This window comes from Sciurus vulgaris, assembly GCF_902686455.1.
Source record: "Sciurus vulgaris genome assembly, chromosome: 5".
NCBI classification, from domain to species: domain Eukaryota; kingdom Metazoa; phylum Chordata; class Mammalia; order Rodentia; family Sciuridae; genus Sciurus; species Sciurus vulgaris.
The window spans coordinates 115,750,021-115,769,973 of NC_136465.1; the positions used below are offsets into that span (position 1 = coordinate 115,750,021).

General features: G+C 47.7%; 3 protein-coding genes across 11 annotated transcripts in view; 1 reads left to right on the forward strand and 2 right to left on the reverse strand.

Annotated features, from left to right (window-relative positions):
• Positions 1–10: 10 nt before the first annotated feature.
• Positions 11–6,545, forward strand: TARBP2 (TARBP2 subunit of RISC loading complex). Of its 4 annotated transcripts, none has more exons than XM_079140961.1 (9): positions 11–1,657; positions 2,203–2,372; positions 3,073–3,175; positions 3,748–3,843; positions 4,517–4,589; positions 4,799–4,916; positions 5,212–5,339; positions 5,774–5,975; positions 6,125–6,545. In XM_079140961.1, exons 1-9 carry the CDS (start codon positions 1,605–1,607, stop codon positions 6,280–6,282), a joined length of 1,101 nt encoding a protein of 366 aa, XP_078997087.1. In that variant the 5' UTR covers positions 11–1,604; the 3' UTR covers positions 6,283–6,545. The 4 variants fall into 4 exon arrangements, with proteins under 4 accessions (XP_078997087.1, XP_078997088.1, XP_078997089.1 ...); XM_079140962.1 differs by lacking the exon at positions 11–1,657 and adding an exon at positions 1,756–1,901; XM_079140963.1 differs by lacking the exons at positions 11–1,657; positions 3,073–3,175 and having other exon boundaries at positions 2,350–2,372.
• A 149-nt stretch (positions 6,546–6,694) lies between these two features.
• Positions 6,695–10,276, reverse strand: NPFF (neuropeptide FF-amide peptide precursor). Of its 2 annotated transcripts, none has more exons than XM_079141015.1 (3): positions 7,343–10,276; positions 7,094–7,215; positions 6,695–6,968 (listed from the first exon to the last, which is right to left on the reverse strand). In XM_079141015.1, exons 1-3 carry the CDS (start codon positions 7,454–7,456, stop codon positions 6,866–6,868), a joined length of 339 nt encoding a protein of 112 aa, XP_078997141.1. In that variant the 5' UTR covers positions 7,457–10,276; the 3' UTR covers positions 6,695–6,865. The 2 variants fall into 2 exon arrangements, with proteins under 2 accessions (XP_078997141.1, XP_078997140.1); XM_079141014.1 differs by having other exon boundaries at positions 7,340–10,276.
• A 138-nt stretch (positions 10,277–10,414) lies between these two features.
• Positions 10,415–19,953, reverse strand: part of ATF7 (activating transcription factor 7) — a 94,407-nt gene continuing 84,868 nt past the window's right edge. For 4 of the 5 annotated variants that reach the window (XM_079140891.1, XM_079140889.1, XM_079140887.1 and 1 more), the window contains 2 exons: positions 19,839–19,947; positions 10,415–15,666 (listed from right to left, as the gene is read on the reverse strand). In XM_079140891.1, the coding sequence (XP_078997017.1) occupies positions 15,449–15,666; positions 19,839–19,947 (327 nt within the window). In that variant the 3' untranslated portion in view covers positions 10,415–15,448. Of the gene's footprint in view, positions 15,667–16,467; positions 19,162–19,838; positions 19,948–19,953 lie in introns of those variants that run through there. The other variant, XM_079140888.1, reaches the window with a different exon arrangement.

Below are 19,953 nucleotides of genomic sequence, written 5' to 3' on the forward strand. Positions count from 1 at the left end.
CTGCGCTGGAGCCGCCGGCCTCTTAAAGGAGCCCGCTGCTGCCATCCGGCGCGCTCCAGGCCCGTCCCTGGACCGCCTGGGCCCCGCGTCTCCTTGCTGGCGGGGTCCTACAGCACCTACACTTCGGGCCTTACACTGATTCCGTAGGAACCCCCTATGGAGTCCTTACTATACCCCAAGAGAGCAGCCCCTCAGATGGTATCCTCAGTACTCTGACATTGCTCCCCCGTCATACCGATCTTGCCAGTTCTGCTTCCCTTGATTGTCACCACTCGTTTTCCAATTTCACCCAATTGGAATCCACTCAGCTGTTGGCCCCATCCCCCTCAGTGTTCCTGGATGACCCCTCATCAGTCCAAGATTCCTGTGTCTTCCTCCAGCCCCTGCCTCCTCCCTCAGTGCAAGGCATCTATTCCCTGACCCATTCTCAAAACACTCATTGGAATCAGACATTTTTCGTGCTCTCTCTCGCTCCAAGGTCACAAGATTTCCCCTGTAAATTTCAGTCAGTGCTTAGGAGACTTCGGGGGAGGGAATGGGGCTTTGGGACCCAAAAGTGTATTTTCTGCTGTGCACCCAGATTGATCTCTTGTTCTCTTCAGCTGAGAGGCGCAAATCTCACGGCAGAGAATGATACCTGGTACCACAGTCGTCTGGTCCCGCAGCAGTCTGATTTTCGGGCCCCAGATTCCTGGCCAGTTAAGGAAATATTCACTAGGGCGGATCTACTAAGGCTTTAAGAGAAACAAAACCCGACAGGTTGCATACAGAATTGAGGGGGAAAGACATTAAAGACAACCTAGGAAAAGGAAGCAGGTTCTGTGACACCGAGGCCTGAGGGCCAGGGTTAGGCTGGGGGCTTGAGGGAGAATTTTCTGAGATGAACTTGGCCCTACAACAGCCCCAGGGCTCTGGGGACTGGGGGTGGTGGTAGAACAGCCCCCTCTAGCGCCCAGGTAAGGCCTACCCTCCCAAACCGCGAAGAGCCAGGATCTGCCCGCAGCCTCCCCGGCCAATCACAACCTTTCCTGGAGAAGCGGAGGGGGGGCGCGTTTTCTCTTCCTTTGTCTCCGCCCCTCTGGGCCAAGTAACCAATCTCAAGCCGCCTAAGGGAAGTAAACGCAATCGGAATAGCCAATGATACCGTTGAGACTTTTGCGTGTTTATTGATCCTGCCCCTACAGCTGCGACAAAGATGACGCGCAAGTTGCTGGGTTTTGTAGTTTTCAAGGGGTTCAAAAGGCCCCAAAGGCAAGTTAGCCCTTACTTTCCCGCCCCCAGTCGCTTCCACTAGGCTAGTACGCATGCTCACAGCCCGGGGGAGCAGCTGTGAGGTCCACCCGCAGCTTGGGAAGCGTCCGCTCCTCCCAGAAGGCGGTGCAGCCAGCCAGAGCGAGCCTCGCAGAGGGTTGTGGGGCGAGTAGCTCCCCTCTAGATGGAGACTCATGAAGTAGGGTGGGCGGAGGACTCCATATCCCAGCATGCCCCGCGGCGGGCCCTACCGGCCGCGATTCCGGGCTTGGCCCCGGCCCTAGCTCGTCGGCGGAATACTAGGGCGCGTGGAGGCTGTAGTCACGGTGGCGCCCGCAGGGACGGAGGAGGGAATGAGCGAAGAGGAGCAGGGCTCCGGCACTACCACGGGCTGCGGGCTGCCCAGGTGAGCCGCCTCGTCCGGATCTCCAGGGCGAAAAGTGTGGGGCGGTACGGAAGGATAGCGGCGCGGCCCCAGCATGCACCTGGCCTGAGGGTTGTTCCCGGCAAGCACTGGGGTAGTGGGCAGTGGTTCCCGGCATGCACCGGGGCAGTGGCCACCGCCTCCAGCTCTAAATAGTTTGGGGTTGGCTCGGTTCCCAGACTACACTGGAGCACTGGGCTTTATGCCCCCACATTCAGTGCATTTGGTGGGTAGTGGGTAGTGGGTTCTTGACCTGCGCGTGTCAGGGTCCCTGCACTTCCAATCAGCACGGGGGTACAGGCTCCCTCGCCTTAAGTGAGACAGGAACAGTGCATTTCCCACTTGCCTTGGGGTAGTGGACCCTATTTTCCCAGCCGCACCCCTAATTTGAAACCAGCCAATGGCTACTCTGCGTGGGGTCCCCTGGACCCTGTGTATCCCATAACGTGCCTAGGTCTGATGTGGCAGTGTTTGGCCAGGTGGGTGCAGAGAAGAGGTGTGATGTGGGTCTGTATCCCTTACCCCAGTATAGAGCAAATGCTGGCCGCCAACCCTGGCAAGACCCCGATCAGCCTTCTTCAAGAGTATGGGACCAGAATAGGGAAGACGCCTGTGTACGACCTTCTCAAAGCCGAGGGCCAAGCCCACCAGCCTAATTTCACCTTCCGAGTCACCGTTGGCGACACCAGCTGCACTGGTGAGGAAGGCTTGGGCAGCCTGGCTGGGGTGTGCATTCAAGGGCCCATTGCTTTGTATCGTGGAGTCTTTCTCTTCACAGTCCTGTTTTCCAAGGCCAGTAAGGGAAGGAGAAATTTCAGGGGAAAAACCACTGACTGGACTGGCAGAATAGGGTTGTGAGAAGGTGGGTGGACTTGGGGGAGTCAGAGGAGTAAGTAGGACTGCCTTGGGGATCTGGCAGGTCCCCATCACCCCCGAGAAAAAGAAGACTCTAGATTTTCAGTGGGTATTTGGGGGAATGAGAGCCCACCATGCAGGGCTCTGTATCTGAACATCAGTAAACTGAGTATCAGATTGAATGACTGGTGCACTGTCATGTTTAGTAAGTGGCACAGTTTAGGACTTTGGCTGTAGAGCCTATCTCTCTTGCTCCAGCTGTTTGTTGAGGGAAAAGAAAGTGTTTTGCAGAGGAATGGCAGAGAAAGAGTCTCCACCTAAAGTGAGCTCAGAATTCCTGCTAATAGAATTCTGGGAGCTAATAGAAAAAAATAAGGGCCCTTCTTTCCAGCAGTTAGTGAACCCTTTCCAGTCTTGGGCAGGGGGCGAATGGCCAGAGGAGCTTGACTGACTCCCTCTGACTGTGGGGAAAGAGACTGGGATGCTGGTTTCTCTTCTGTTCTTCCAGTGACCTCCAGTATTGCCCACACCCCCTCTCTCAGGTCAGGGCCCCAGCAAGAAGGCAGCCAAGCACAAGGCAGCTGAGGTGGCCCTCAAACACCTCAAAGGGGGGAGCATGCTGGAGCCGGCCCTGGAGGACAGCAGGTGAGGGAGGAACAGCCAAGGCACCCTAGAAGCCTTGCCAGGAATCCAGGCCCCTGTACCACCTTCCACTCCCCCTGGGCCTGGCTTGGTGACCTTTACCACCCTGATCTGGCCCCATCCAAGAGTTTCCTCTGGACCTAAACAGTGTTTCCAGGGCTTCTGCTACTGTGAAGAATTCTCTGGGGAATAGCCAGCCCCTTTGTGGGGTTGTAGCTGTAACTTGGGTCCTGGTTAGGGAGGGCTGGGGAGGAGGCTGAGGTTGACAGGAGTTGATCCACTACATGCTTCCTCTTAGTAGCAAGTATGTCCTTCCCTCTTCCACACTTAGGTTGGAATTTGTTGTTCCCATGGTTCTTGGGTAGGAAGAGACCTCTTTTCTAAGACATTTTCTCAGTCTTTCTGAGCCAGTGTTGGGCAGCAGAGGATCCCAGGAGGAAGATTGTTGTTGGGTCTGAGTCTGGCTCAGTTGAGAAGTTCTCTTAGGGTATGGGCAGGTCAGGAGACCTGGGTCCCCACCCCTCTTTTCTCCCTGCACCTGGGTGTGAATCCAAGGCCCCCTTCCCCTCGGGAAGTTCTTTTTCTCCCCCAGACTCTTCACTGCCTGAGGACGTTCCGGTTTTTGCTGCTGTGGCAGTTGCTGCTCCTGTTCCATCCACTGTCTTAATCAGGTATCTTGTGTCCCCTGACTGAAGTGGGGGAGGAGAAGGTCCTGGCTCCTGGCTTCCGTAGCCAGGCTAGTCAGGCACAAAGAAACCTGAGAGTGAGCAAAGAATGGAACAGTTTAATAAGAGGTGCTCTACCACTGAGCTACATCCCCTTTTAAATTTTTCATTTTGAGACAGGGTTGTGTTAATTTGTTGAGGCTGGCCTCGAATTTGGCTATCTTCCTGCCTCAGCCTCGCGAGTCACTGGGATTACAAGTTTTCACTACCATGTCTGGCTTAATCTATGATTCTTAAATGACAATATGGACGATATTCGATGATACTTAAGGGTCATGCAGGCTCCATTTTCTTCTGGTCTGACCATTTGATGGTTCTGTTTAACTGCTTCCTGGGATTGGCCATATGGCCCTTCTCCCAGTGTCCTGGGGTGATGATACCCAAGTATTGCTTAATCAAATGCACCTGGGACCTAGCGGGGAGTTCTTTGGAGAGGGAGGGGGAGGAAGCAGGCCAGAACCGGAGGGAGCAAGGCTGGATGTTTGGATGGACAGCTGCTTGCCTGGCCAGAAATAGAGAGATGGCATAGGAAACCAAGCAGTGGTTAAGACTTGGGCTCATGGGCAGCCCCAGAAGGGACCATTCTCCTCAGCTTTGGCCTGGGCCCTTTTTCCTTCAGGAGCCCCCCCATGGAGATGCAACCCCCTGTCTCCCCTCAGCAGTCTGAGTGCAACCCCGTTGGTGCGCTGCAGGTGTGCCCCCATCCTTGTTTTCCATGCATGCCTGTTTTCCCTTGAACCAGGGGCCTCAAGAGTTTGTGGGTGGGGCAGTTACCTTGTACTAAGGCCCTTCCACACCCCTCCTTCCTCTCACCTAGAGTCTGAGGCTTCTGGGTAAGGGCCCATGTGGATAAGGAGTCTCTTTTCACTTGGCCTTGTGCTCCCTGTGTCTCCCCTCAAAGGAGCTGGTGGTGCAGAAAGGCTGGCGATTGCCAGAGTACACAGTGACCCAGGAATCCGGGCCAGCCCATCGCAAAGAGTTCACCATGACCTGCCGAGTGGAGCGTTTCATTGAGATTGGTAACTGAGCAGAAGGGGGTTCTCAGCTCCTATCCCGTAGCTCTCCAACCCTGACACAAGGTGGTTCCTGGCCTTGGTTTGCTGCACCCTGGCTTTCTTCACTTTATACTTCCTTTATACTTTATACTTCTTCCTCCTTCCTTCTTCTTAGTACTCTCTTTGCCCCATCTTCAGCTGACCAGGTTCTTGGGTGCATGAATAGGTCCTGAGCTCCCCTTTCCTGTTGACATTAATGTGGGCAGAAAGCACTGGTCTGTTGGGAATTAGAATCCATCAACCCTCTTCCCATGTGCAGGCAGTGGCACTTCTAAAAAGCTGGCCAAGCGTAACGCAGCAGCTAAAATGCTGCTTCGGGTGCACACAGTACCTCTGGATGCCAGGGACGGCAATGAAGCGGAGCCTGATGACGATCACTTCTCCATTGTGAGTGTCTTGCATGGGCTGGGCACATGGTCAACCTTCACGGCTCCCTAGGGCACCAGTCATTGGTTCTGTGACTTAGGAGTAAAGAGTAAGCCTCTCTCAGTCCTGGGTGTGCTTCTGCTCCAATTTTCCTACCAGACCTGGGACTCTCTGGGTCTCTCAGGTCCCCTCATTTTCAACTTGTGGCTCATTGGTGAGTGCTGCTGGGGAGCTGACTTGGGGTGGGGGACTGCAGGCTCCCATTACTGGAATAAAGAAGGCTGCCTGGCCATCAGGTCCAGGGTCTGGAAGTTAGAAGATGCTATGTAGGGACTGACTAGGGGAAGGACAACTGGAAGAGGCATTCTTTGGGTTTTTCTCTTCTTGAACACTCTCTGAATGCCTGGGTTCCACAGCCTCTGGCTACATGTTTTTCACTCTTTCTATCTTATCAGGGTGTGGGATCCCGCCTGGATGGACTTCGGAACCGGGGCCCTGGCTGCACCTGGGATTCTCTGCGGAATTCTGTGGGAGAGAAGATCTTGTCCCTTCGCAGTTGCTCTCTGGGCTCCCTAGGTGCTTTGGGCTCTGCCTGCTGCAGCGTCCTCAGTGAGCTCTCTGAGGAGCAGGCCTTCCATGTCAGCTACCTGGATATTGGTATGGCTAGTTGGGGAGCCAGGGGATGGTGGGGACTGAACCAGAGCAAGTATAAGAGGGTCAGGAGGGGATGATGATGATGTGGGTGTACCCCAGCCCAGTGCTCCTCCCCATTCAACACTGCCACCCTCCTTTCTTTTGGTCTACAGAGGAACTGAGCCTGAGTGGGCTCTGCCAGTGCCTAGTGGAACTGTCCACCCAGCCAGCCACTGTATGTCATGGCTCTGCAACCACCAGGGAGGCAGCCCGAGGTGAGGCTGCTCGCCGTGCCCTGCAGTACCTCAAGATCATGGCAGGCAGCAAGTAGAGCCTCAGATGGACTTGTGGATGTGTACCCTTTGCTCCTTGCTTTTTCTGCCTTTGGGCCCATGTATCTGCTTAGCTCTGGTACCTTCTGGAGGTGCCATCTCTACCTCTGACACAAGACTGCCTGCCTTGAGCTGAAGAAGGCACAGGGCAAGGAGCCAGGGACCACAGGGCCTTAGGCAGCCCAGAGTACATCTACCTATGGGTGATGATAAGTGGGAAGGGGGCTTTACTAGAGTCCAGAATAAACATGCTGCTCCTAGGTTTCTTAAACCCTGTTCTTTCTGTGGCCCTGAGTAATGTGGATGGCAGAAGACAGTACCACATTCCTTCTGCTGCCTGTCCCACGGTCTCATGGTCTTGCTGGAAGTAGGTAGTGGTGTAGTGACCTAGGGAGCCTTGTCAGCTGCATGGCTGGAGTTTGGTGTGGTGGAGGTAGAGGGTTAGTGGTTCTTGCCCCAGGCTCTCTCCAAGCCCTCTAAAGTCTCATCCAGACAAACATGGATTCAGAAGCCAGACCACTTTATTTGGGGGGGACACATGGCACTGTGGGCCTTGCATGCAAATACATCAAGGGATGACACTTATTTTTTCCCAAAGCGCTGAGGGGCAGCCAGGCTCCAGAACTCTCCAGCCCGGGGATTCAGTTGCTTGTTGCTCCAGGGTCTCCAGATATTTCTGCCAAACCTTAGGAGAGATTCATCCTCAGATGAAGTTCCTTCTAGTCGCCCTTCTTGAGTCCCTTCCCTTTCCTCTTCCTCTGTTTATGAACTTCCCAGACCCTGCCATGCTCCTGTACCTTTCAGACTCACCTCTGGGGCTGAAACAGGAAGGCTGGACTCCGGCCAGTTCTCTCCATGGCCTGGAGCAGGGAGTGCAAGAGGGAACCAGGGGTCTGGGCATGCTGCAGTGAGCTGGGTCCATTGTCTTCTTCCTGTAGCAAGGGGGTGGCAGGGAGGGAAGATGGGCAAATGCCCTGGACACTAAAAGTACAAGGGGAAAGGTATGGCTTCTAAGAGCAAGGTGAAGGATGCTGTTGGGATGGGGTGCTCACTCACCACAAAGACCTGGTCTCCTCCATCCTGGCCTCTTGGTATTTCAGCATGGCCCCAGTCTGTTAACAGGAGCAACACCAGCAACACTATCACTCGCCTGGAATCCATGTTGCCACCCATCAGCCTTCCTACAGCCACACCAGCCTCTTATACCTGCTGTACCCCTATCCCCCACCCCCAAAAGCAGCCCAAGGGGGAATCTAGACAGGCAATGGAAATGCACAGCTCCATTAAGGGCCACCTGGGATCCCCTGTCATGTCTCCCCTGGGGCTCCCTGCTTTCAGCCTCCCACCCCCAGCGCCTAAGCCTGGAGTTATAGACTTTATTAGATGCATAAATCCTGTCTCCAAAGCCCAGGAAACATCATTAATTGCAGATGTTTTGTCAGAGCCAAGCCCTAGGGGGCCTTAAGAACCCCGATCTCTCAACAGGTTGGAGAGCTTCAATAGATCACTCCTTTCCTAACTTGTAGATTAAAGCATAGACAAACTCTTGTCAGGAGAGCTGGATGTTATATCCTGGATGGGAGGGAGAGTAGGAAGGACCCAGATCAGAGGTGGCCGGGGTGATAACAGCCTGGTTGCTCCCCTGCCTGGGTAGGCAGTCAGAATCACACAGCCTATTCACACCCTTGCCTTTTGGAAGGTTAAACCTGGAATCACTACTCTGGGAGTTGACTGTGAACAGAAAAGTGAGATACAGGAGAATGAAGGGTTTTGGAGCCTACAGAGCAGAGGCGGCTTCACTAGACAGCACTGTCTCTCCACCCTTCCTGGGAGCTAGCCTTCCCAGCTGTAGCTCTGCTGCCACCCCGTGGGCACTGCACCTCACTACCAGGTGCAGTCATTTCCTTTTTCTAGACTCTTTCAAGGAGGAACTTAGGAGGGTGAGATGTCCTGAGGCCCTGACTCTTTAGGGCAGCAGCAGGATACTGTGGAGTTGGGACTGTCATTTTGTTCTACTTCCCTGTGGCCAGCACAGCCTTTACCTGGCTCTGACCTACTGGGACAAGGTAACATGAATCCTGTCTTATGAAAAATTAGTCACGACTCCTCAGGGAGGCACTTTTCTCATTGGTACAGTTTCCTGATAATCTTTCCTGAGTACAGGCATCAGGTTGGGGCTCCAGCCTATGGTGAAGAGGAACTATGGCATAAAGGGTCTTTGACTCAGCCTTGGGCTGGCTATCTACCTCTCTAAACTTCAGGTTTCTAAAATGGGAATATTAAAAGGAACTACTTAGGGCAAGCATTATTCAAGACCTTTAGTAATCCATTCAGCACAGGATCTGGCAAAGAGCAAAAGTCTTCAAAACATTAGCTGTGGTTACCTTCACACCCCAGACTCGGGGAACTTACCATTTCCTGAAAGTCTTTAGACAGATTCATCCTTGTGCTGAGCTGGCTTCAGTCTTCCTGTGGCATCCACTGGGGATCTTTGTTTGCTCCAGTAGGCCTCAGAATATTTCTCGTGTCTAAAGACATTTCATTCTTTCACTCTAGTCTTTTTTGCTCAAAGGGAAGTGCTCCCCTCTTTAAAGCAAGGCAATCTTGGAACCAACTTATATATCACATTTGTATATTAGAGGAAGTTTTGATCTGGATGTTCTAGACAGATATTCCTGTTAATGTAGTCTAAGTTCAGGTAAACATTTTTGTAAGCTTTGTCTCTTGGTTGGTTCTAAATACTGAACCTGGTATTATCATTGCATCTTGTAGCTCATTTCTTAAAAGGGGATATCAAATCCAGGGGTGGCTGGCTGTGTATTCCATCATGGTCCTTGTTTGTTCCTATGTGACAGAGGTCCAGAGGAGCAGGGTGGCAAGGCTGAGGGGTGGGGGTGGGGGGGCACTGCAAACTTGCAAACTGGCTCTGGGCCAGATAGAACTTTTTTTTTTTTTTTTTTAGCACTTCACTGTTTGACTTACCTAAACTTAGTTCAACAACAATAAAGATGAAGCAACTCCTGTTATTAAGAGGCTGTTGTGAACAGAAAATGAACGAGTGCAGAGTATGCTACCATTGCACCTAGCACGGAGCAGGAACTTAATATCCACCATGCTGCTGCTTCCCCTCTTAATATTCTGGAGTGCAGATTACAAGTGGGTCTGAGCTGAGACTGCATTCAAAAGGGGCTGGTCCAGCTGCCTTCCTAATCTACGATGGAGGAGGCTGATCTCTGGTTAGAAGTCAGAATGGGTTAATCCTAAACTGGTCACATTCCTACCTCCAAGACATCGCAGTTTGGGTTTTGGTTTTTGACTTTCAGCAACTTCCTTTCTCACCATTCCTTGGGCTCCCACATGCTTCTGACCACAATACAGTGAAGGCCTTTGCTGCTGTTGCCACTCCCCTAGAGAGGCTCTGACTTCCTGGTTATGCCAGTTGTCTACCAAACAACAGCAATGAACAGCTTCATACATCATTCTCCTGTGGGAATCTCAGCAGCACCTGCTATCTCTTTTCTCAACTTCTCCATCCTGGCACTGTTCTTGCTAGCAATGAAAATTATGAGGAACACACAGATGCATGGAATCACTAGTGATTTCCCTCTTCCTCCTCAACCCCTGATGTCTCAGCATTATCTGTCTTCTCGGGAGCGCTTACCTGCTCCTAAGCAACTCTGCCGTCATTTCCAGACCAACCACCTCCATGCTGCCCTCTGCCATAGAAAGGTTCACTTCGTGTGTGTGCACTCCCCAGCCGTGCTGAGGAGCCGCGAGGGGCCAGGTGGGGATGAAACAGAAAGATAAGGTGACTTGCCTTCAGACATTCCCATCCTCAATCCACATGAACACTAACTTCACAGGTGAATGTTCCTGTGATGCCAAGAACCCTTGTCTTTGAGCCATTCCACAGATCTGAGCTGTGTGTTTGGTCATGCTGTGTAATTTATATAAATCACCTACCTTCTGGAGGCTGCACCTCTCATAAGAAGTAGGGACAAGAATCCCTGCTCCTTCTGTCCTGAGAATTGGGAGAGTGCAGAAGCTTACAGATATGAAAGCCCAGTGAGTTCCCAGAATAGTGGTCAGTGGGATTTGTGGGTCAGAGTAGTGAAGCATCAGACAAACCAGTGGTTCTCTTGATAGTTTAATGTTATATTTGCAGCATAAATAAGGCACAATATATGTCAGGGCAAGGGAGGGAGGGAGAAGGCATGGCTGGGGAATAACTGCTAAGTGGCAGGGAGGGCATGGGGAGGAAGGGACGGTTACAGAGAAGAGAGCGAAGCCCCTGCGCCTCAGCCCCGTCCCAAAGTGTGAGAGCCTGCTCACAGGGTCATGCTGAATTGGATGGGGGAAAGGGGGAAAGATGGTTTTGTAACAAAATAGCCTGTAGCACTGCATCCTCCCACCTGTCAGGGTCCACCACTGGAGACTGGGGAGACCCAGATCAAGTTGAGTTCCTTGATGGGATAGAGAGGTGTTGCTACATGTCAAAAATATATAGATGAACAGATATAATCATAGATACACACTGCTTTCTTCTCCACAGATACTATATCAGGATGCAGCAGCCTCCACTGTTGGGGCTGGAGGCTTAACTCCTCCCTGCCTGCAAGGTGTCTGTGTGGATGGGAGGAATAGCCAGCTAAAGCTCCGTCTGGTCCTTAATGTAACCAAGAATGCAGAGTGACCAGTCTGAAAGGGAACAGGGACAACTCCTGTCTAAATCAATGAAGGGACAGGTTTTAGAGATAAGACTAAAAGGAAGAAAACCTAGAATTTGAGATGAGTGATGTGGTGGTGGTCGTGACTGTTTTAATGGGGGTTGAGGGGAGGGACTGGAAGAAAGGGAAAAATATGTTAGTGCTAAGGCAGAGGATGATATTTAAAATAATCCTCTGTGTCCTGTAAGAAGCTCCCAACTTGCTCCTAAGGCGATGATTCTCAAATATCAGTGCGTATTAGAAGCACTTGGAGTGCTTATTAAAACCTACTCCCAGTTTCTGATTCAGTAGGTTTGGGTTGGGCTGAGAATGGACATTTCTAGTAAGCTCCAGGTGATGGTGTTGCTTCTGCTGCTGGTTCTGAATCATATTCTGAAAACCACAAACTGAAGGTAAAGTCATTGTGACTAGTGCTTGTAGCCACTTATAGCTAATACATCACTCACCAGTAGTCGGGATGAGAAATCTCTGTGCCCCCCATTAAAAAAATAAAACCCTTGTAGCTACAATATGAACTTGTATCCAAAAAAAGACATAAATTGTGTTAATCTGCCCTACTCTCCCCAGCCTTTTCTTATTCTGGGGTGGGATTTTACCCCAAAGAGAAGTAATTCAACTGGTGCAGAGGGTGAGAATGTTCGCCAGCCACCACCTATGTTCATTCCTGTTGGGTCACCACGCTGGAGTGAGTGAATGGGCATTTATGTCGGCAAGCACATTCATGTGCGCAAACGGAGACAGAAATCCGTTCTATGCTATGAGAGGAATGATTAGGGAAGCTAAACTGGGGAGGGATCCTCTAATCTGCCTTAGGAGCCTCACCTGTTCTGTTCCTCCACACCTTTCACCCCAAACATAAGTCTAAAGAAAGGAGAAAACTCATTAGCAAAGGCATATGTGACATAGCTAGGAGGACTGGACTCTAAACAGACTGGTTATGAAATTAAAAAAGAACATATTTCTTTCCTGTGTATATAATGTACAATATTAGTAGGAAAAATAATTTGGGGATGGGAAGGAAATTATGAAAAGGGGACTCTTTTTGGGTGGGGGGAAGAGCTATCTTAGGGGCTAGCACCTTTCAGGAGCCTCTCAGTGTGAAGCAGGGAACCTCAAAAACCATAGAAAGGAATTTCTTGGTGTCTTGCTTGATGGTTCAGGCTGTAGATGGTACACAGATATAGTGAAGTGCTCAATCTCCCAGGATGGTGGTGCTGGAGGGCAGGTCCTTGAGAAGATGGATTGGTAAGTCAAGAAGGGATCAAGAGCTACAGAACAGGGATAGGGAAGGAGGCAGCAAGGTGAGGTTCAATTGGCCCAGCTACTCTAACCATTCCCTATAGTATATGGTCGAGTGCTTAGGGCCAAGGAGAAGAGTATAGGCAGAAGGAAGCCAGATTTGGTGTGTCTAACCAACAGGAAATAATTAAAGGAGCTATACTCATTCTGGTCCTCCCATCATGTGGGAGGCTTTCTCTGAGCAAGCTACTTTGAAGGGCGCAGGGCAGCAAGTGCAGACCAGACAAGCTCTCACTCCTTTCTAGCCTGGAGTGAGATGGGAGGCCTGAGTCCTGTGTTCACTTGGAAGAGTCCTAAGACATCCACATTCTCAGTTCCTTTCTGAAAGGGTCCTCCCTTAGGTCCTAGAAAGGTTGCAGTCCTTAAGTAGGGCTAAGTGACACCTCCATGATATCTGGTTCTGGTCTAGATAAATCTGGAAGGCAAAGATCAGGGGAGAGTTACCACATGGGTGGCAGCAATAAGGTAAGTATTTCCCCTTGACTCTAAGAGAAAGCTTCAGGATAAGCAGTTGCTGCCTTCTGAGTGAGGCTGAGGACCAACTGAATTGTTGCCTGGGGTTCTGTCCTTCCCCTTCCTCATTTTAGTGCCAATTCACTACTACAGTTTTGGCAATGTCCCTCATTTAGGTCCCCAATGCTAGCCTCCTCACTGATGAAAATGAATTAAAAGACTCAAGAGAATTAGACATGGGGGCTAAAAAACTAATAAAGGCCCTCTACATCAAATAGTCATTCAACACAGGGACAGATTGGCAGGGCATGTGTGCAGTGACAAACTGATTCTTAACTTTAAAAACACTTGACTGAAGGGGGAAAAAATAGTCAAGGGTCTTATGAAAGCTCCTTAGGAGCCATAAACTCAGTCATGCTTTAGGGCAAGGCTGCTAGTGGGAAATCAAGGCAATAAAAAAAATGAAACAAGACTCAAAAGCAGGAAAAAAAACTCCCAAGGAGCAGCCATCTAAAGGAGAAGTCCTGAGAACAAGTTATGGCTATGAATCTTTAGAGGCAAGCAAAGTCCCTGCAGGTGGTAACCTGCATCCTGACCATCTGCCATGACATTTGCTAGTCTGATCACCTCAGGAGCAGTTCCTGTTGGGTCCCTGGTGGTAGAGGATGAGAAAATCATGTTTTCTCTCCTTTGTGTCTTCACCAGGTGTGGCTTGTTCAGCACTGACACTGAAAAGCAGGAGGGGAGATGTAAAATAAATGCAGCAGAACATGTCACCTGACTGGTTCACCAGCATATCACTCTGAGGAGATGGGAATCTTGTAGTTTAGAACATTTTCTCATTCCCCTCTGGCAGCCAGTTTTGGAAGACAAAATAAGAAAGGAGGCTGGCAGTTATTCTGTATATGTACTTAAGATGAAGGCAGAAGAGGTGAATAAAAGGACATTCTTGGCTTTGGCAGATGACAGAAGGTGGCTACAGGACAACTGGAAGGGTTTCCTACTGAAAGGCTATTAAAACTGACCTATCTATCAGTAGGCTTCTGGCTTTGGATTGCTTCCTATGGCCCTGGTAAAAATTGCATAGTTCAAGAGCCAAGAGAGATGAGGAGGCTTAATGGTGAAGAAAGAGGATCAAGAGGGATGAATTTCTTCCCCTATAACCCAACTCTTTGAAATAAGAATGGATGAGAGTCACAGTTGACAATTTCCTAGGCAGGCCAGACCCTGGGCCCCTCTGCAGTACCTTCCCTCTGCCCTTCCTTCTTCTATCCAATCATATTCAAGAAAAGTCCCTGAGGACCTTTTCCATGATGCTTCAGAGTCCTGGAAATTATACTTTGGAGAAGCATTGTACTTGAGGGGTAGAGAATAGAAATGGGTTAAAGAAACTCTGCAGGACCAGGGAGACCTAGTGGTTAAGCTAGGAAACCAGTGAGAAAAGGTAGTCCAGAGGGTGACAGGCTCTGGTGAATAGAAGACTGCTCAGAAAAGAGATCTGTGAGGCTGAGAGATGGAGGAAGAGCAACAGCAAGGGAATCTAAGAGTCCCCATACATGATACCTTTTAGGAGGACTGATTTGAACTAGTTATAGCAGAGGGACAGGGGCAGTAATGTATATAGGGGAACCAAGAGGGAGAACAAGGGCAGAAAGATGACCAAAGATGACAATATACATACTTTGGCCAGTAAACTTGTAAAACATAAAAGTATCAGTTAATCCAGTAACCTGATGGAAAAAGCTTTAAATTACATTGTTCCTGTTTGCCCTGATGATTAGAACTACAGGAGGATGGAGGGTGAGAGGGAATCACCAGTTAGATCCCAGGCTCTTTCCCTTTTCACTGCCAAGCAACATCAAGCAATAAGGCCACAAGATGGAAGTTGCCAAAGCTTAGTGAGGAGATGGGAAAGACCTAGGGAAAGTCAGGAGACCAAAAAGAGGTACCCATATAGCTCTGGAAATCGATGAAAAAGGACTAGAAATCTTGGGGTTCTGCTCGTTTCTTTTTGTTTATTTTGTTGGCAGGTAGAAAGATGAATAAAGCTTACAGAAGAGCTGGAAAATACTGCTACTTCCTAAGTCAAAGGTAACCTGACATTCTGCATAAGTGAATGCTTTAACTAGAGTTTAGGAAGGGGAAAGGCATACATAAGCAGCTACTGAGAGACAAAGTCCTGAGTCTGTGGTTTGGCTGGGGGTAGGATGGCAGGTGATATGCCATCAGATCTAGCCCCTCTATCTAGCAAGAAGTGGCATGCTGGTAAGGAACAAGAAGATAACAGCCACAGCTTAGTGGGAAAAGAGGAAACTGAGAAACCCCAAACCTAGAAGTGCAAGAGTTAGTGTTAAAAGAGACAGGTACATGTGCATGGGGCAAGGGTGATTGCTCGGACCATTTGGAAAAGCCTTTGGCTGTGGGTATATCAGAAACCCCACCCTTGGGGGATGATCTATGTGGCTCCAGGGTTGGGAGACCCCTAGTACAGGTGTCAGACGTACATGACCATGCTGCTAAAGAGAAAAGCCCCACATCTGTCCATACTCACAACACACAACGTCTCCCCCGACCCCACCCCCGTGTATTTGCCATATCCAAGGCAGATGGGAGAGGATAAGATGATATCTCTCTTGGCTCTTGAGAGGGCGAGCTCTGGCTGGGGACCTCTCCACCAGGGGAGGCATCATCTGCCCGCAGACTGGGACTGTGGGGTCATGATCACATGCGACTGTATTGGCATGCTCAGTTCTGTCCTTTGGCTGGCCATCTGAGTGAGGACTGAGGTGGCCACAGCTTCAGCTGCAGAGCGAACACTGAGGCCATTGCTAGGGGCTGTTGCTGAGCTGTGCTGAATCACAGGGGCTGGAGAACCCGTTGGCTCTGAGCTTTCCTTGGGGCTTTCTGCCAGGAAGGAACGCAAAGAGCAGAGAGCAAATGGTTAGAAAAAAGAACAGGGAAACAGGACTACCTTTTGCCATAATTCCAAAGGAGTCCAAAGGAAAATGGCACTTATCTTTTTAGGGGAAAATTCCCCAGAATACTTGCTTCTATGTCATCAATGGGCCAAGGAAATGGGAAGTTGTGAGAAGGGAACAAGAACTAAGCCAAAATTAACCTCTAACCCAATAAAGTGAATCACAACATATTAATTACACTGACTTTTAAGTCTCTCTATAGTTAATAATCCTGTTTGGAACATTTTCCTCTTATTCCTCTTTAAAGGTGATTACAATAGACCTCTTTTTAGCTATTCTCTTGGATGAATTCCCAAAGGAACTGAACCATTCCATTATTTTCTGTGTTCTTTAGCAGGTAGTTTACCCCAAGTAAACCTGATAAATATAAAGCTACAACCAAATGATGTTATGAATGGCCGCCAGTTCTTGGTCAGGTTCAAATGAAAAAACTACAAAAGGAGTCTGTTGGATCCTCCTGACTACCAGTTAGCTAGGTAATAGCTGGGCATTAATGATTTAAAACATTTATTATAAGCCAGATGCAGTGGGCACATGCCTGTAATCCCATGACTTGGTAGGCTAAGGCAGGAGGATCACAAGTGCAAAGAGAGCCTAGTAACTTAGCAAGGTCCTAAGCCCTAAGCAACTTAGTGAAACCCTGTCTCAAAGGAAAAAAAAAAAAGGCAGGGAAGTGGGGAGAGGGCTGGGGATGTTACTCAGTGTGTTAAGGCACCCCCTGGTTCAATCCCTCATGCCCAATTAATATTTAAACAAACAAACATTCATTATGAATTATGCCAGTTCAATTAAGGTGATAATAACATTTTACTACTAAATACAAATATCTGAACTCCATACAAAAGTATCTTCCATGATGCTTATTGGTCAAAGAGTTTTTATCAAACATCACAGTCTCAATAGCTGCTTGAACAGATCTGTAGGAATTAGGTCCAACTTCTAAAAGGTGGTTATATTTTTGACCTCTTGATAAACGCCTGAGTCATCTTTCAGGATTCAGATATTGTCTCCTCTGTGAGGCCTTCTTTGTTACCCTTAGGAAGCTTGGGGCTCCTTGCCTGAGATACCTGTTCTTATCTCTTTCACAGGTTTACAATGACTGAGTCAGAGATAGGGAAAGTATCTTACTTGTGTTGTGTCAGGTACCTACCATAATGTCAATACCACACAGCAGGAACTAAACATGTCTTTGACATAACAAATAAGTAGTTTAATGGATTGACTACCTGTCAGAGTGTTTGTAGGATGAGTAGAAAACTTCTACCTATAGGCCACATACTGAGAAAAATGCTCATTTCTGGTCTCCTTAGCTCATCAATAGGATTTGAAACAGTTGATGACTAAACTTCTTGAAATGCTTTCTTATCTTGACTTACTACTCAGCTACCTTTGTGGCTGCACCTTCTTGATCTCATGTGGGTTCCTTCTCATCTCTCTGACCTCTGAAGTACCTCAAGGTTGAGTCTTGGAATTACTTCTTTTCTTAGCTATGCTCTCTCCCTTGGGAACTTCATCCAGGTTCCTGGCTTTCAAAACTAACTATATGCTACTGACTCCTAAAGGGTACCTTTAGCTTTTCCTCTGAACTGTAGATCCATGTAACCAACTGCTTGCATGACATCTACGAGCTTAATATGCTTCTTAACCTCAGTTTGTTCAAAACATCCTTTGATATACTTCCCAGACTTCCTCTATCTTAATTAATAACAATTTCATTCTTCTTTTTCGGGGTGGGGGGGTAACCAGGGATTGAACCCAAGGGTGCTTAACCAATGAGCTACATCCCCCGTCCTTTTTTTTTTTTTTAATTTTGCGAAAGGGTCTTGCTAAATTGCTGAGGCTGGCCTTGAACTTGCAATCCTCCTGCCTCAGCCTCCTGAGTTGCTGGGATTATAGGTAGGCACACCGTGCCCAGTGACAATTTGATTCTTGTAGCCACTCAAGCCACCAACTTTGGTGCAACTTTTGATTCTTCTTTTTTTCATATACCTCTGCATGTAGCCTGTCATCAAAACCTGTCACTCTGACTGCAAAAGATATCCTGAATCCAATACCTGCTCTCCACTTTGATTATTACCACCCGGTCAAGACTTTTACTCATATTATTGTAACCTTAGGTGAACTGCCTGCTTCTGTCATTGCACCCCTGATATTTCTTTCTTTCTTTCTTTTTTATCATTTAGTTGTCAATGGGTATTTAATTTAATTTATTTATTTATATTAGGTGCTGAGGATCAAAGCCAGGGCCTCACACATGCTAGGCAAATGCTCTACCACTGAGCCACAACTCTAGCCCCACTCCTGATATTTCTAACAGAATGATCCTGTTCAAATATAAATCATGTCTGTCATATTGCTCCTTTGCTGAAAACCCGAGGTCCCCAATGTAGAATAAGAGCTGAGATTCTTGCTATGACTGACAAGACCCTATGTGAACTTCTCCCAACATATCCTCTACCGCATCCAATAATCCCTGCCCCATTCTCTCCAGCCTCCCTGATGTTCCTAGAATATACCAGGCATGGTATGTTCAAGGGTCTTTGCATTTGATGTTTATCCTTTCTGCAGTACTTTTCGTCCACATAAATGCACAGCTAGGTCCCTCACTTCCTTTTAGGTCTTTATTCAAAAGCCACTTCATCTAAAATTTTAATCTTGCTACCAACATTTCCTATCACCCTTCCCTTTTTTACTTATTCTTCTAGCATTTACTATTATCTAACATACCATATACTTTACCTATTTATCTTATTTATTATTTGTCTCACCTACTAAATATAAGCTCCTCAAGGGCAGGGATTTAATCTAATCTATTTGATTTTCTATTATATTCCCAGCATGTAAAACAGTGCCTGGTACAGAACAGGCACTCAATCTACATCTGCTTAATGAATATACCCTGAAGCACATATTAAAATTTAAATAGAGATGTTTAAAACTGGTGATGTGGTTACTCTTTTTCTATGAGAATACATCTTGAAATGATAAGGATGGTTTTGCAGAAATAATTCAATATATCAAAATGTGAGAGCCAACATATCTATAAATTTCTTTAACTTGTAATGAAAATGAGCATTTATTAGCTTTTACTATCCACAAGCAAATTATTCACAGTAATATTAACTTCAGAATTGTGTTTATGCTCATAACAATTCTATAGCCGTCTCTTTCCAGCACTATTTTATGTGTGATCATTAGATTATAAATAGAAACCAACACTGAACTATAATAAAAAAAAAATAAAATATAACCCCAAATCCCAATGTTTTAATCCCAAAGTATCTTCTGCTATTTATCTCTTTTCTGGAAGTCTCTAGTGTCTTTGGAATAAAAAAAAAGTCTGGACATAAATCTTGATTTTATCACTTTACTAGCTGTGTAACTTCAGGTAAGTGATCTACTTTGAGTACAGTCTTCTTACCTATAAATAGAGGTAATATCTATTTAATGAGAGTATTGGGAAGATAGTACCATTCATAAACAAAATAGGCATCCAGCCAGGCATGGTGGCACTGCAATCCCAGCTACTTGGGAAGTTGAGGCAGGATGATCACAAGTTCAAAGCCAGCCCTGAAAACTTAGTGAGACCCTTCTTATAAATTAAGAGAAAGAGAGAGAGAGAGAGAGAGAGAGAGAGAGAGAGAGAGAGAGAAAGAGAGAGACAGAGAGAGAGAGGGGAGAGAGAAGAAAAAGAGAAAGAGAAGAGAAAAAAAGGGATGGGAATGTAGCTCAGTGGTAGAGTACATGTGTGAGGTCCCGGGTTCAATTCCTCATACCTTAAAAAAAAAGAATGTCGGGCTGGGGAGATAGCTTGCCTTGTAAGCACAAGGCCCTGAGTTCGATCCCCAGTACCGGAAAAAAAAAAAAAAAAAAAAAGAATGTCTAATAAATATCAACTATTTTAGATTATTATATTAGGATAACTCCAAATTGTTGTCAAAACCTTTTTTTTTTTTGGTCAAACTGGTTGTTCCACAGAGTTCTTCACTCATCAGTATGAGAGTTTCTAACACATTCAGAATGGGGTTATAAACAAGAGAGACACTCAATAAATGCAGTTTATAACTGGCTGATTTTGTTTTGTTTTGAGCTACTCACCTAAATAGCCTTGAGTCTTTTTCTGTAGTGCAGTTACTGGGCAGTCTTTATGAGCTAATAGTAGCTGTTTCAACTGAGCCACCTCATTGCGTAGTAATGTGACTTCATTCTGAGG